The 12,368-nt window shown below is 36.5% G+C and overlaps 1 protein-coding gene across 1 annotated transcript in view; it reads left to right on the top strand.

The window, feature by feature from the left end:
- Nucleotides 1–9,468, top strand: part of LOC120782456 — a 171,331-nt gene extending 161,863 nt beyond the window's left edge. Inside the window, exons 6-7 of the mRNA XM_040114746.1 lie at nucleotides 8,214–8,514; nucleotides 8,626–9,468. Coding sequence (XP_039970680.1) covers nucleotides 8,214–8,514; nucleotides 8,626–8,711 — 387 coding nt within the window. The 3' untranslated portion in view covers nucleotides 8,712–9,468. The remainder of the gene's footprint in view (nucleotides 1–8,213; nucleotides 8,515–8,625) is intronic.
- Nucleotides 9,469–12,368: the final 2,900 nt, after the last annotated feature.

A 12,368-nucleotide genomic window follows, 5' to 3' on the forward strand; every position in this document is an offset into this window, starting at 1 on the left:
TTACATATACTCATACACTTGTTCATTTTCGTCTATGTTTTCATTTTCATTCATTTTCTGTATTTGTTAATTTTGAGTTCAAGTTTGTATTCAATGCTAATGTAAAATGAGTTGACAAGAAGTAATAAAACCGAAAGGTCCATTTGACAAGAAGCTAAGTGTCAATAGGTAAGGGAGCTCTATAGCGTATAACTGCAGCGAAGACTGAACGAATAAAATCATATTCTAGCATCGAAAACTTCTATACCTTACAAACTATCTTCATGGTATTTCGCATGGATTATAAAATCAGATAGTTGAAGAAATTGTTGAAATCGAGATGCATATAGCTGCCATACAAACTGTACGATCGCAATCAAGTGCTTATATGGAAACCTCTTTCATTTGAAGAGAGAGTTTTACACAATTTGGCATACATTATTTTCTAAGGCAATGGTGCAGTCTCCGGAGATATTCTTCAGTTCGAACCTCTATAGTATATAGCTGTCTTTCAATAATTGCGTTAAAAATAAAGTCCTTGTTTTTGTGCTTGTCTGTGTGCATCGATGGAACTGAAGTTGTTCTTGTTTTCATTAAAATAATAGCGTTATCACTTGCTGTCCGATATTAAATAACCACAATTTAAATGCAGCCATTGCTCAAGCCACATATCCCATTCATATTTCTTCAGCATAAAGATATTTTTTAAAAGTATGTCCATATCAACTGTCATACACACAGGCACAAACGTACAAAAAATTCCACTGAAACAAGTGCGACAATGCACGCATATTTATGTTCGAGTGCATACTCGTACTCGTATAACGGTAATAATGCATACTTGCGCAACGCTCACAAATGCACTCGTTATCGGCATATTTAAACGTCATCATCAGCATCGTCACCAAGGTTGTTAAGTTAAGTCGTCGGTAGCAATAACCAGCTGCTGCTGCTGTTGCTTTTGCATTTGCATTTGTTGTCATGCCTGTTTATTTGTTTGTTTGTGTGTGTTGTTTTTTAAAAGCACATAAGAGTGTGTCTGAAATTGTTGCTGGCATACTTATTGCCATCATCCATAATAAAGGCATTCAGTGGCAATAAATGCAGAAGTAATGTTCACGGCGATGGCAGCAAGCAGAAGGCAGAAGCCTCAAGGCAGCGAGCGCCCAGCACACGCTTTAATGCCCTTGCTGCATGCACACACACACACACATACACATGCATGGTATGCACTTGCAGTTGTATATGCTGGAGCGCTTATTATAAACTCAATCATAAGTAGTTGTGTGCATAAAGCCATGACTGTGACACAACCAACAGCTTGCATATGTGTGAGACAACACAAGCCAACTCTGCGCCGGCAAAGCGGATATCAGCTTGCTCAAGTGTTAATTTTATGGCAATGCAGCTGCCGGCGCAAGCAAACTCACACACTCATAGGCGCATACGCACATACCGCTATTTTAATTTCTCTCTCTCTTATAGATAAGCACTTAACATTTAATTTCATGCCATTCGACACACACACACACATACATGTACAGCCCCTTCCCTGCAATTGCAAATGATTCGTTCAGCTTGTTGATGAAGAGAATTCTCACATCTCCCTTTAATCATCTTAATTTACACATCACTACGGCTACTTAAAGTGCTCGGCGCCTTTATGTCAGCGCAATCCATATGGTCGCTTTTGCATTTTCGCTTCGTGCGAAGCGCAAGGAAAAATCAGGAAATGCTCAAAAAGGTAATAATAATAATCTCACCTTTATTCACTTCATAAAAATTCCGTTTGAAAGAAATTTTCATTTCTGTCATTGCTTGACGGAAAGAACTTAATTCTGCTAACTTCTTTAAGTGCTTAAGCACTCATGTTCATTCCCAACTCACATATGCACACATACATACAAAGAAACATTGTCACATCCATATAAACCTACACGGTTAGCAACCTTTGTTAGTAAGTTTGCCCTGATGTTGTTGGTGGCACGCCACAGCAGTCAAAGTGATCCGGATGTGTGTGTACATTAGGGTGTCCATTAATTCCCACGTTGACTGCTTTTGAAAACGCCCCTGAAATTATAATTTTTACTCGAAAAAAGAGTCCAACCTAAAGAAACTCTTTTTTTTCATGCCTAATTCATTTTACTCATCCCATTTATGATATTTTGGGATATGATATTTGGGAATTTATGATATTTTGCTAAACAGTTTTTAATTTCAAAGCAAATAAATGTACAACTTTGAAAAAGTGACACAACAACTCAACATTTTCGGCGCTAGAAATAAAGCCGAAATACTTTTTTCATAAAAGCATTCTGTTAAAAGTTATACGCAGTCAAATTTATGCTTCAAATATACTGTATTCTTAGAGTACACCATGTCGTATGAGCAACACAGAATGTATAGATCACCAGCATTAATGCATCGGTCATTTGATGTATAACTTTAACTGCGTATAACTTTTAAAGAAACATTTTTATGAAAAAATATTTCAACTTTTTTGTCAAGCGGAAAGTTTTGAATTAGAAAATTACTTTTTCAAAATTGTAGATTTATGTTTTTAATGCAAACCATCAAAAAATCCCATATTAAACACATTAATAAATGATTTAGGTACGGTTTAAATTAAAAACAAGAATCACAAATATAAAAGATTCCTTACAAGAATTTGATTCCGATTGTTCAGTTTGTACGGCAGCTATTTGTCAGTGGTTCGAAATCGGTGATTCCGACAAATGAACTGCTTCTTGAGCAGAAAAGAAATTGTGCTAATTCGATATCTCAAAATATTAGAGATTGATTCGTGTATATACAGAAAGAAGGACATGACTAAGTCAACTCAACTTGTAACGCTGAGCATTTACATATAAATATTTTATAGCGTCTCTAACATTTTTTTTCTATACTGCAAACATCGTATCAAACTGAGACTTAAGGGAGACGTTTGAAAACAATTAACATTGGAAATAACGGACACCCTAGTGCTCATATGTATACACGAGAGTGTGTTTGTAGGCAGTTCAGTTAGTAAGTGCACTTGAGTGCCCATAAAATGTACAAGTTCTTCAAACTGTAAATGAATGCAATTCAATTTCATGTGAAAAGCACATGTACTTCAAGTGGTTTAGTGTAATTCGAAATTCCTCACAAGTCAAAGTTAATACGATGCGCACATATGTTCGAAACTCGATTTTACTGTGACAAATTTAAGTCTAAAAGCATTTGAACGACAGCAAAATCTTTGTTAATTAGTTGAAAGAGCAGTTCGAGGCCGCGATTTGGAGCGTTGGCTGCTTAGACGGCCAGAATTAACGCTACTATAGGCAAAGTGCATAGATTTTTTAGAGAAAGTTCCAAAACACTGAGTTTTCTAAATGAAAAAAGTCAGTCAGTCTAGGACGGAATAAACAATGGCTGTAGTTAGATACAATCGAGGTTAGTTAACAGCACGATGCTGGTAACCGATATGTGCATCAAGGCACTGTACAAAAACTAAAGTATAGCGGCGATCAATGTCTTCCTCCTACTAGAACTCTAAACCGCCTGTGTAAATATTGTGGCTTATGTGGATAGAGAGAAAGTACTAGGTACCTTCACCGCTTCGTTCGGTGAGCTCTTGACTGGACTATTCATCGAACAAATGTCCTGTAACTCAAACCGAAAATAAAACTAAACAAGCAATTAAAGAAAAAACCAAGTCAAACGACATTCCGGTGAATAATATATGTTATAATAACAAAAGTCATTATATCCACTACGGAGTTTAGGTAGCAATTTCATGTATTTTCGGCACTCAACTATTGTATATCCAATATTATATATTCAGTCAATTTAATAAGATATCTTAATATAAGATATACATATGAAAAAAACATAATAATACGTAGTTCATAATTTTAAAATTCTTAATTTATTCTTCAAAATCAAAATCGTCCTCCTCAAAGTAATCCACCCTGGGTGGTTTGAGTTTGCTGAACAGCCAGAAGTCAAACAGAGCTAAATCAGGCGAATACAATGGTTGCGACACCATATTGGTTGAAAACTTGGCGAAAAACTAACGAAGTGCATTAAGCAAAAGTTTTCGACTCATGATTTTGGCCTCTTTTTACGAAAAGCTTCGCTCAAACGACGCAGAACACTGAAATAGCATTCCTTAATGACAGTTTGGTCGGTAGGAGGAAATTCGGAGTGCACCACACTTCGATAATTGAAGAAGAAAACGGTCAACATAACTTTGATTTTTGACCAGCTTTTACGTGGTCTTTTTGATTTCGGCTCAGATCCAAGACTCAGCGACAGTCATAATATGTTTGATGACAAGTCATAATATGTTTGATGATCCAGGTAGTCGGAAGGTATTGTTTTACAGACGTTAACGCGACGCTGAAAAATTTGTGGTTTTGGAACCAATCGTGCTTTCGCTTTTCTTATGCACAAAGGGTCATCCAAATTGTTTTCACCAATCCTTCCGATATATCAACGATGCCAGTAAGATCTCTGTTTGCTAATCGTCGATTTTAAAGCACCAAATACTTTATTATGATGACATTTTGTTTATGATCAGTTAATGTTCATGGTCGCCCTGAAGGTGGTTCGTCCTCAACGCGTTCTTGACCCGCTTTGAATAATTTGCACCAAACAAAAACACTTGTTCGCTGCAAAGAATTATAACCGAAGGCTTTTTCCAACATTTTGAATGTTAAGGCACCTGAAATTTGATTCCGCACACACAACTTAATGGATCTTCTGAATAAATAAGCATATACATACAAGCATAAGCATATTACAAGCATATACTAAACACTAACTGTTATTTTGTTGTGATATTTGGCACAGCTGTCACTGACAATCACATGAATCTAAAAAAAAAATTCGACGAATGGGTTTTTGAGCGAAATTTAAATCAAAAAGACTTACTAGAAAGTGGTAAATCCTTGAGAGATAAGATTTTATCTATTTTTAGCAGTACCACTTATCATTAACCGAAAAAGATGCTCTCCCAGTTTCATTAAGGTGGCTCACATTTTGAAAATTCTTTATTTATTCTTCCAAATCAATTTCATCCCCTTCAAAGTAATCCCCTCCCGATGCAATGCACTTATGCCAACGGATTTTCCAATCTTCGAAACACTGGTTGTAGTCACTTTCCGGGATGGGGGGATCCGGGATACTTCAACGAGACGCCTTTTTTCCAAGAAATTCAATGTTTTCGGTACCAGTCGAGATTTGACGCGCTTGAGGCCCAAAACATCCCTCAAAATGGTATTGGCTGAGCCTTTCGATATGCCAACTTCATCAGCAAGGTCTCTAATTGTTAATGGACGGTTTTTCAACACCAAATCTTTGATTTGTTGAACGTGAGCTTCGTCGGTTGAGGTTGATGATCGCCCTGGACGCTCTTCGTCTTCGACACGTTCACGGCCGGCTTGGAACTCACTATACCAATTGTAAACATTTTTTTTAGACATAGCCTCATCACCAAAGGCTTTCTGCACCATCCTCAACGTATCCGCAGCAGAAAATTGATTCCGTAAACAAAATTGAATGCAAATTCTTTGCTCAACAAATTTCGACATCGCAAAAAACGAAAAACTCACTTTTAGCAGCTCACAAAACGACACGTATCTCAAACACTAATGAATATTTTGACATGAAATTTGGCATAAATGTGACTAACAGTACTACCAACCTAAAAAAAAATAATTCTCCAAATCCTTCGACGCGCGCAGTTAAATGTCACCTTATGTTTTGGAAACAGAGTAAAGTCAACTAAATATTTGATATCCTGATATTAATTATGTTGTGTCTAAAGCAAGTTTACACCCGACTTTATCCATTTTAAGCACAAAGCTGTATCATGTTTAGAAAAATCAGTATTCGCAATTATATTGTGGTGACTTATTTGTCTATATATATGCGTTATGAAGTCAGTCGGAAGTTCAAAAATCTATGAATAGGTTGAGTCCCACTTGACAATTCTTCGTCATGAGACGAAAACCTATAAAGTACCATAACTTGTATTGTATTCAATAAGGACACTTGGGTGCACTGTGGTACTGGGTTTCATTGACCTGTTGACCAAAAGTTTTTTAAAAGTGGGCATGTCCTAGTCCCTAAATGGCTTAAGGTACATATCTTTGAAACGGATGAAACTTACTGAGCTAAACTATTTGGGAAAGATTTTTAGCACTTATTTATACATAGTGAAAATGAGTAAAATTAAAATAGAATAGAAAAAATTGTGATAACTGATGGTTTAAAGGTGCCGGTGTAAAAACACAAGAGGTCTGCACCAGGTGCACCATTACCTTATGAAATCATATATCTAAGGAACTAATTTACTATTTTATACCAAATTCGGTATTTGAAACAACTGTGAGCATCAATACTTTTGCGAACATGCCCTCGTGCCAGAAATTGGTAGATTGGTCAGACCAATACCTCCTTTAGCCCCACATACCTATTATAATATAAATATTTTCGCCTCAATACGGCCAAATAGCACTACTTATGGACCGTCTTTACTCCGGAACAAACTTATCATGCAGAAAACTCCGAATATAGAAAGAAATAATGACCATTAATCATGTTTTTAGAGCGTGATTTTTATACTCTTGCAACCTGTTGCTGCAGAGTTTTATAGTTTGTTCACGTAACGGTTGTATGTATCACCTAAAACTAACCCCGCCCCCTTATAAGTTTAAAGTACATATCCCCTAAGCCGATAAAGCCACAACAACAAAATTCACCCAGCACAAATATTATTAGAACTTATTTGAACAGTGTGAAATGGATGAAATCGGAAGATAACCCCGCCCACTCTTCATATAACGGTACGATTCCCTGGCTTTGATTCTTCAAAGTTGCAAGAGTATAAACTGTTTGGTTGCACTCGAACTTAGCTCTTCCTTACTTGTTTTGGTTTCGGCTCGTTTTTTCCCTTCCATTCTGATGATTGTTGGCTTGTTTGCATGTCAAACTCATAAACTGACGCCTAATCGCATATTCAAAGAGACCTTTTTACGGTACAAAATATCTACCAAAATCATTCAAATGGTCTCGCGAGAGATGTCGAGATCTCTTGCCATCACTCTAACATTTGCCCGACAATTTTTAAGCACCATAGGTTCATGTTCGTGCTGAACGAGGCATGTCTTCAACGATCTTTCGACCGTCTTTGACCACTCGTAGGCTTGTTTTTGTGATAAAACAGAATCACCGTAAATCTTTTCCATCATTCGCAACAATTCAGCATACGAAATTAGGTTAGAAATACAATATTTTAGACAAATTCGATATTTTTATCTATTGTAAAAATCGCAACGAACTGCTGAGGTGTACCGACTTAAGTAGCTGCTGTACACAAACTGGTTAACAGATCACGCTCACATTGGCATAGTAATAAAAGATAGTCCTACCAACTTAGAAAAATGCATTTCTTCTACACGGAGAATTTAATTACTCTTTCTGTGTGGTTTTTTGTAATAATGTATGTAAGAAATCTTAATGAAATTCAGAAATAATCTCTTTCTAATAACAGTTTCTCTTCTTGCCTGTGATTAGCTTTTGACTGGATTATTACTCGTTTTACTTTTACAATAACAATTTAACCGATTTTTCGCTAAAAATCGAGTTTTTTCCTTCAAGGTGTTTTAAAAATTTAAAAATGGGATTTTCGAGAAAGTCTCTCGTCGCTACCCTGGGAAAACTCTTATCTAACGAATGCATCTTAATTTTTTTGAATTCAGGTAATCCATTACCAAGTTATGAGGAACAAGGTAAACTAACTTTTTTAAAGGATGAGGTTCGAATAACTGCTTTAAAGAACTATTGGTTTCAGTAAAGAGAGTTTAATTATCAGTGTCGTAAAAAAACTCGCAAAAGCATGCGTGTTTAAGAATGCGTGTTTTTGCACAAACTCACTTTTAGAGAGCTTGTCCAACGAGTTGTCATAGAAACCGAGAAAAGCGTTAATATGTAAGGATCATCTGTGGTATATAAGAACTATTGCAGCTCTTTAAACTCATGCAAGCTCTCACTCGTCAATGATCCATTCCATCGCTGGAAATCTCATCGTTGTTTAAAAGAACATTACCCAGAAACACTATTTCTACAACTGTACTTTGAGTTTTTAATGAACTTTTAATATTTTATGAGTTGAAGATATGTAATATTTCCCCAAACTATTTTGTATATACTTTTATTTAATATTTGATTATTTTTCTAACCCAAAGGCACCATTTACAAGCCTTCAACCACAGCTGAATGAGATCACACGCAACACAGACGGTTTCATGCTCTACGCCAGTTCCCTGCAGCTGCGTATACACATCGACGATCCACGTTTCATATCGAAAAGTGAAATTCTAGAACTGAAATGTGTGGCCGATATAATGGGCATATCGAGTGTGCGGCGCGAGAGTAAGGTGCGGGCAACGATCTTGGCGCTACGTGATGCTGGACACAAACAACGCTTGCTGGGGCAAGGCAATGGCGCTAGCACATCCGGCAGTGGCAGTTGTTATGAAAGCATAGGTTAGTTACATAATTACTTAAAATATTTTTTAAAACTTATTATTAAAAATTGTGATATAATTTGTAATAAAAAGGCTTAACATAAACATCAAATAATTTTTGTATTTTCAGTATTTATGCACGCTTGGGTATTCTGGCTATGTTTCCTATTGTTTTCGCGAGGGTCCCCACAGCTAACCAACTGTCATTGGAGTTAGCTGTCTACGTCAGAAGTCAAATCTAAAAGGCCTGCCAGCTAAGAGCATAACTGTAACTTAGTAAATAAACATAGTTTTAAGAATTAGTTAAATAAGCAAACACCGAACCAAAACATAAAAACAACGTTTGAATTAACTACGTTGCAAGAAGAAGGCTGAAGAAAGCATCTTACATTAAAGGAAACATAGAAACCAAATACTCGCACAGAATTTAGGTAAATTAAAGCTTAGCGGCACTAACACATGAAAGTTTCTACACAAAACACTCACACGAACATGTCCAAAACATGAAAGCAAAATTATCAAAACGGTGAAAAGGCCAAAAATAAAAGCAGTGATTAAGTCTACAATACTGGCATGATCCATGGTGAATCGTTAGCTTAGTTAATTATAAGGAACCTATTAATATGATTAACACTGCATTCACCACACTTAAGCATAAGCAAATAAGCAATGAAAAATCCACTGTTCAGTGAAGAGGAGCGCATTTAAATTACGTTACATTAATTGCTAATTACTTGAGTATCTCAAGAGCTCATTCGCGGCATAAAATACCCTATAAGAGATATTGTAAATAGTTATTTACTGTTAAGTGCTTACGTCAATGTGATTATGAGATTTGTTGATTTTAAAAACACTAGCGCCATTATAAAGACATAGACATATAATTTTAGTGTTCGACTAAGTATGTTACCTACAATATGTATAAATTGTATTTTTTTATGTATTTCATAATCATTTAATAAAGGAGACTCATTGCATAAACCTAAAATCATATATTTACATTCTATACAAGGTCGATTGGAACCACCGCATACCCAAAACAATGCACCGAAATTTCGACGAACTATATTGAAGGTATGGTATTTTAGAACAGGATTTTTGAATCTTCTTGTGATTCATGAACCATCAAACAAAGTTTGCCTATTTGAGCAGCTTGTCCATGACGTCTTATGACGTTTGCTATACGCCAAGATATCACGTAGTTTGACTTCTTTAAAAGTTATGTAAATTATGTTGTTATAAAATATTTCACTCCTTAATTTAATTGAATATATTATTTTGAACAAGCTGTAGTCGGTATAATATTATCGTCAGACATCTTTCTGTATACTATTCAGTTCGACACCGCTACTATAATATTAAAAGAAGAAATACAGCAGGTGGACCAGGGTTGCGAATTTTTACACTTCAGATGTTGGGTTTAAACATTAAATATATATTTTTTTATTCTAAATTAAATTAATGGTGTCCCAAAATTAAAGTACGGTTAACAATTGCTAGGATTAAAAATATTATTTTTAATTTTTATTATTTAACTAAAAGCTGTGCGTATCATATAAAACTAACAGAGATAGGTATTGGTTTTTGTATACATAAATGATATGGACAACGAGACGGGCTGAAATTCGAGTGACTGTTTGCATGTCCGTCCGTGCAAGGTGTAACTTGAGAAACAATTAAGATATAACTTGATGAAGCATGATATGCGCGTTCCTTAGTAAAGAGAAAAACAAAAGTACGAGTTCGGAGATGGGCGTAATCGGACAACGGCCACGCCTACAAAATGCCATTAACCGAAACCTTATAAAATGCCAAACCTAAGCACTACATTGGGATGCAAAACTCTAATTTAGCACAGGAGTAGCCCCTGTAGGCTAAACATTTGGAAGATGTGATCGCCAATTGTAGCCAGGTCCTTCTACACCTGGTTTTTCAACGGAGTGGAGGTTTGCTTCCCCCAGCGCTTGAAGGACCGCAGAAAACTCGTAACGCCGACTCATTAGATGTTGTCATCGTCCATGCCTCCACACCATACAGCACGACGGGATTGATGAGTGACTTGTAGAATTTGGTCATTGTTCGCCGAAAGAGGTTTTTACTTCTCGATTGCCTACTCATTCCGAAGTTGGATCTATGCACAAGAATTATTCTGCACTGGATTTCGAATAGACGAAATGAGGTGAGAGGCAAGTCGTGAGTACGACGACTGTTTGTTTGAAGACAGAAGATAATTCGTCATGCCCTCGTTCTACTAGAGCCATTTGCTTCACTTCCTTATCCAGTCTGAAAAAACTAGAACTAACGGCGCTGTTGTTGAGGCCAACGATATCAATATCAGTGGTGTACGCCAACAACTGTACACTCTTATAGAAGATTGTACCAGCTAAAATTATTTTCTCCTGAAGTAGGTTGAAGAAATTGCATGATAGGGAGTCGCCTTCTCCATCCTTATGGAGGTTTTGGTATTGTTCAACGTCAGTGTGCATAGCCGTATTAGTTTCAGGAGGATACCAAATACGGATATCGTGGCGTAAGGCAGATTTTTGTCGTGCTGTTGAAAGCAGCTTTAAAATCGACGAAGAAGTGGTGTGTTTCGATTCTCTTTTCACAGGTCTTTTCCAAGGTCCAATCAATTTGTTGACATTGGAATTTAATCTTTCACACAATACGCTCTATAGAACCTTATATGCGATGTTTAGGAAACTTATCCCACGGTGGTTGGCGCAGATTGTGGGGTCTCCCTTTTCGTGGATTGGGCAGAGCACACTTAAATTCCAATCATTGGGCATGCTTTCGTCAGCCAATATTCTACAAATTTTAAAAAATAATCGCTCGAAAATGTTAGCGATTTAGTTCGAGTCTTTGGTTGAGATGAATATTTTAAGTTACTGTAAGCAACGCAAATAACGTTACCTTGTCTAAACGTTAAGATTATGTGACCATCAGATGTGTCAAACTTTACGACGAAGTTATGAGTTTTCAAATTGCAACACTAGGGCACCAGTGGCCTTTGAAAGCTGGAATGTCCAAAAATAAATACCAACATGGTTCCAACGAGAATTGCTTAAACACTGATAAGAAAAATGAGATTTCGGAATCTTTCTGCTTCAACATAACTCTGCCAGCCGCTCAGGGCGCTCATATTAAGTTAAGAGAAATATTTAGATCGGTAATTAGGGAGAACAATGAGCCTGCTTCATGACTTAATAAATAAATTAAAAAGACAAAGCGGAAAATCTTACAACAGAAAGGCCCTACAGGAAATTACCTAATCAAACAATACCAAAATCTTCTCTTGCTTTCACTTATTTTTACAAACGAATTTATCTCTGCAAATGCGACTCTCACCACAGGTAATTCTAATCAATTCAAAAATAAATCATAATTTCGAAATCAGAATTTATTGTGATTGTTGTGTGTGTGGATGAGTGTGAGTGTGTGTTGGTTTGAGGAACTTTGGTGCCTTTCAAATAATATTCATTCAGCTGTTTAGTTGGGCGTAAATATTCAACGCCACGCAACATTGCGCTAATGTTCAATCTAAGCGCTGTGGCGAATAGCCTGGTGGTCTTGCTCTTACTCCGCAAAGTACAACCCCTACCGATTCATATTTGTAATGGCACTCAAAAAATTATGTATAAATTCAAATTACCTCGTACCGTGGCATCCAGGCTCGTGTGACACCTTTGCCTTTGGCCACTTGCTTGCTAACTAATGCCGGAAGTAAATAAGCTTGATAAATTTACTCTCATCATTTTTGCATTAATTCCGGCTGCTTTGGCATCAGAAAAATGTCTTTTGATTAATCAAAAATATGCCTCGACACACACACACATCCCGACATGTAATACACCCAGACAAAGTTTCATAGGC

Source organism: Bactrocera tryoni, chromosome 1 (assembly GCF_016617805.1).
Source record: "Bactrocera tryoni isolate S06 chromosome 1, CSIRO_BtryS06_freeze2, whole genome shotgun sequence".
NCBI classification, from domain to species: Eukaryota; Metazoa; Arthropoda; class Insecta; order Diptera; family Tephritidae; genus Bactrocera; species Bactrocera tryoni.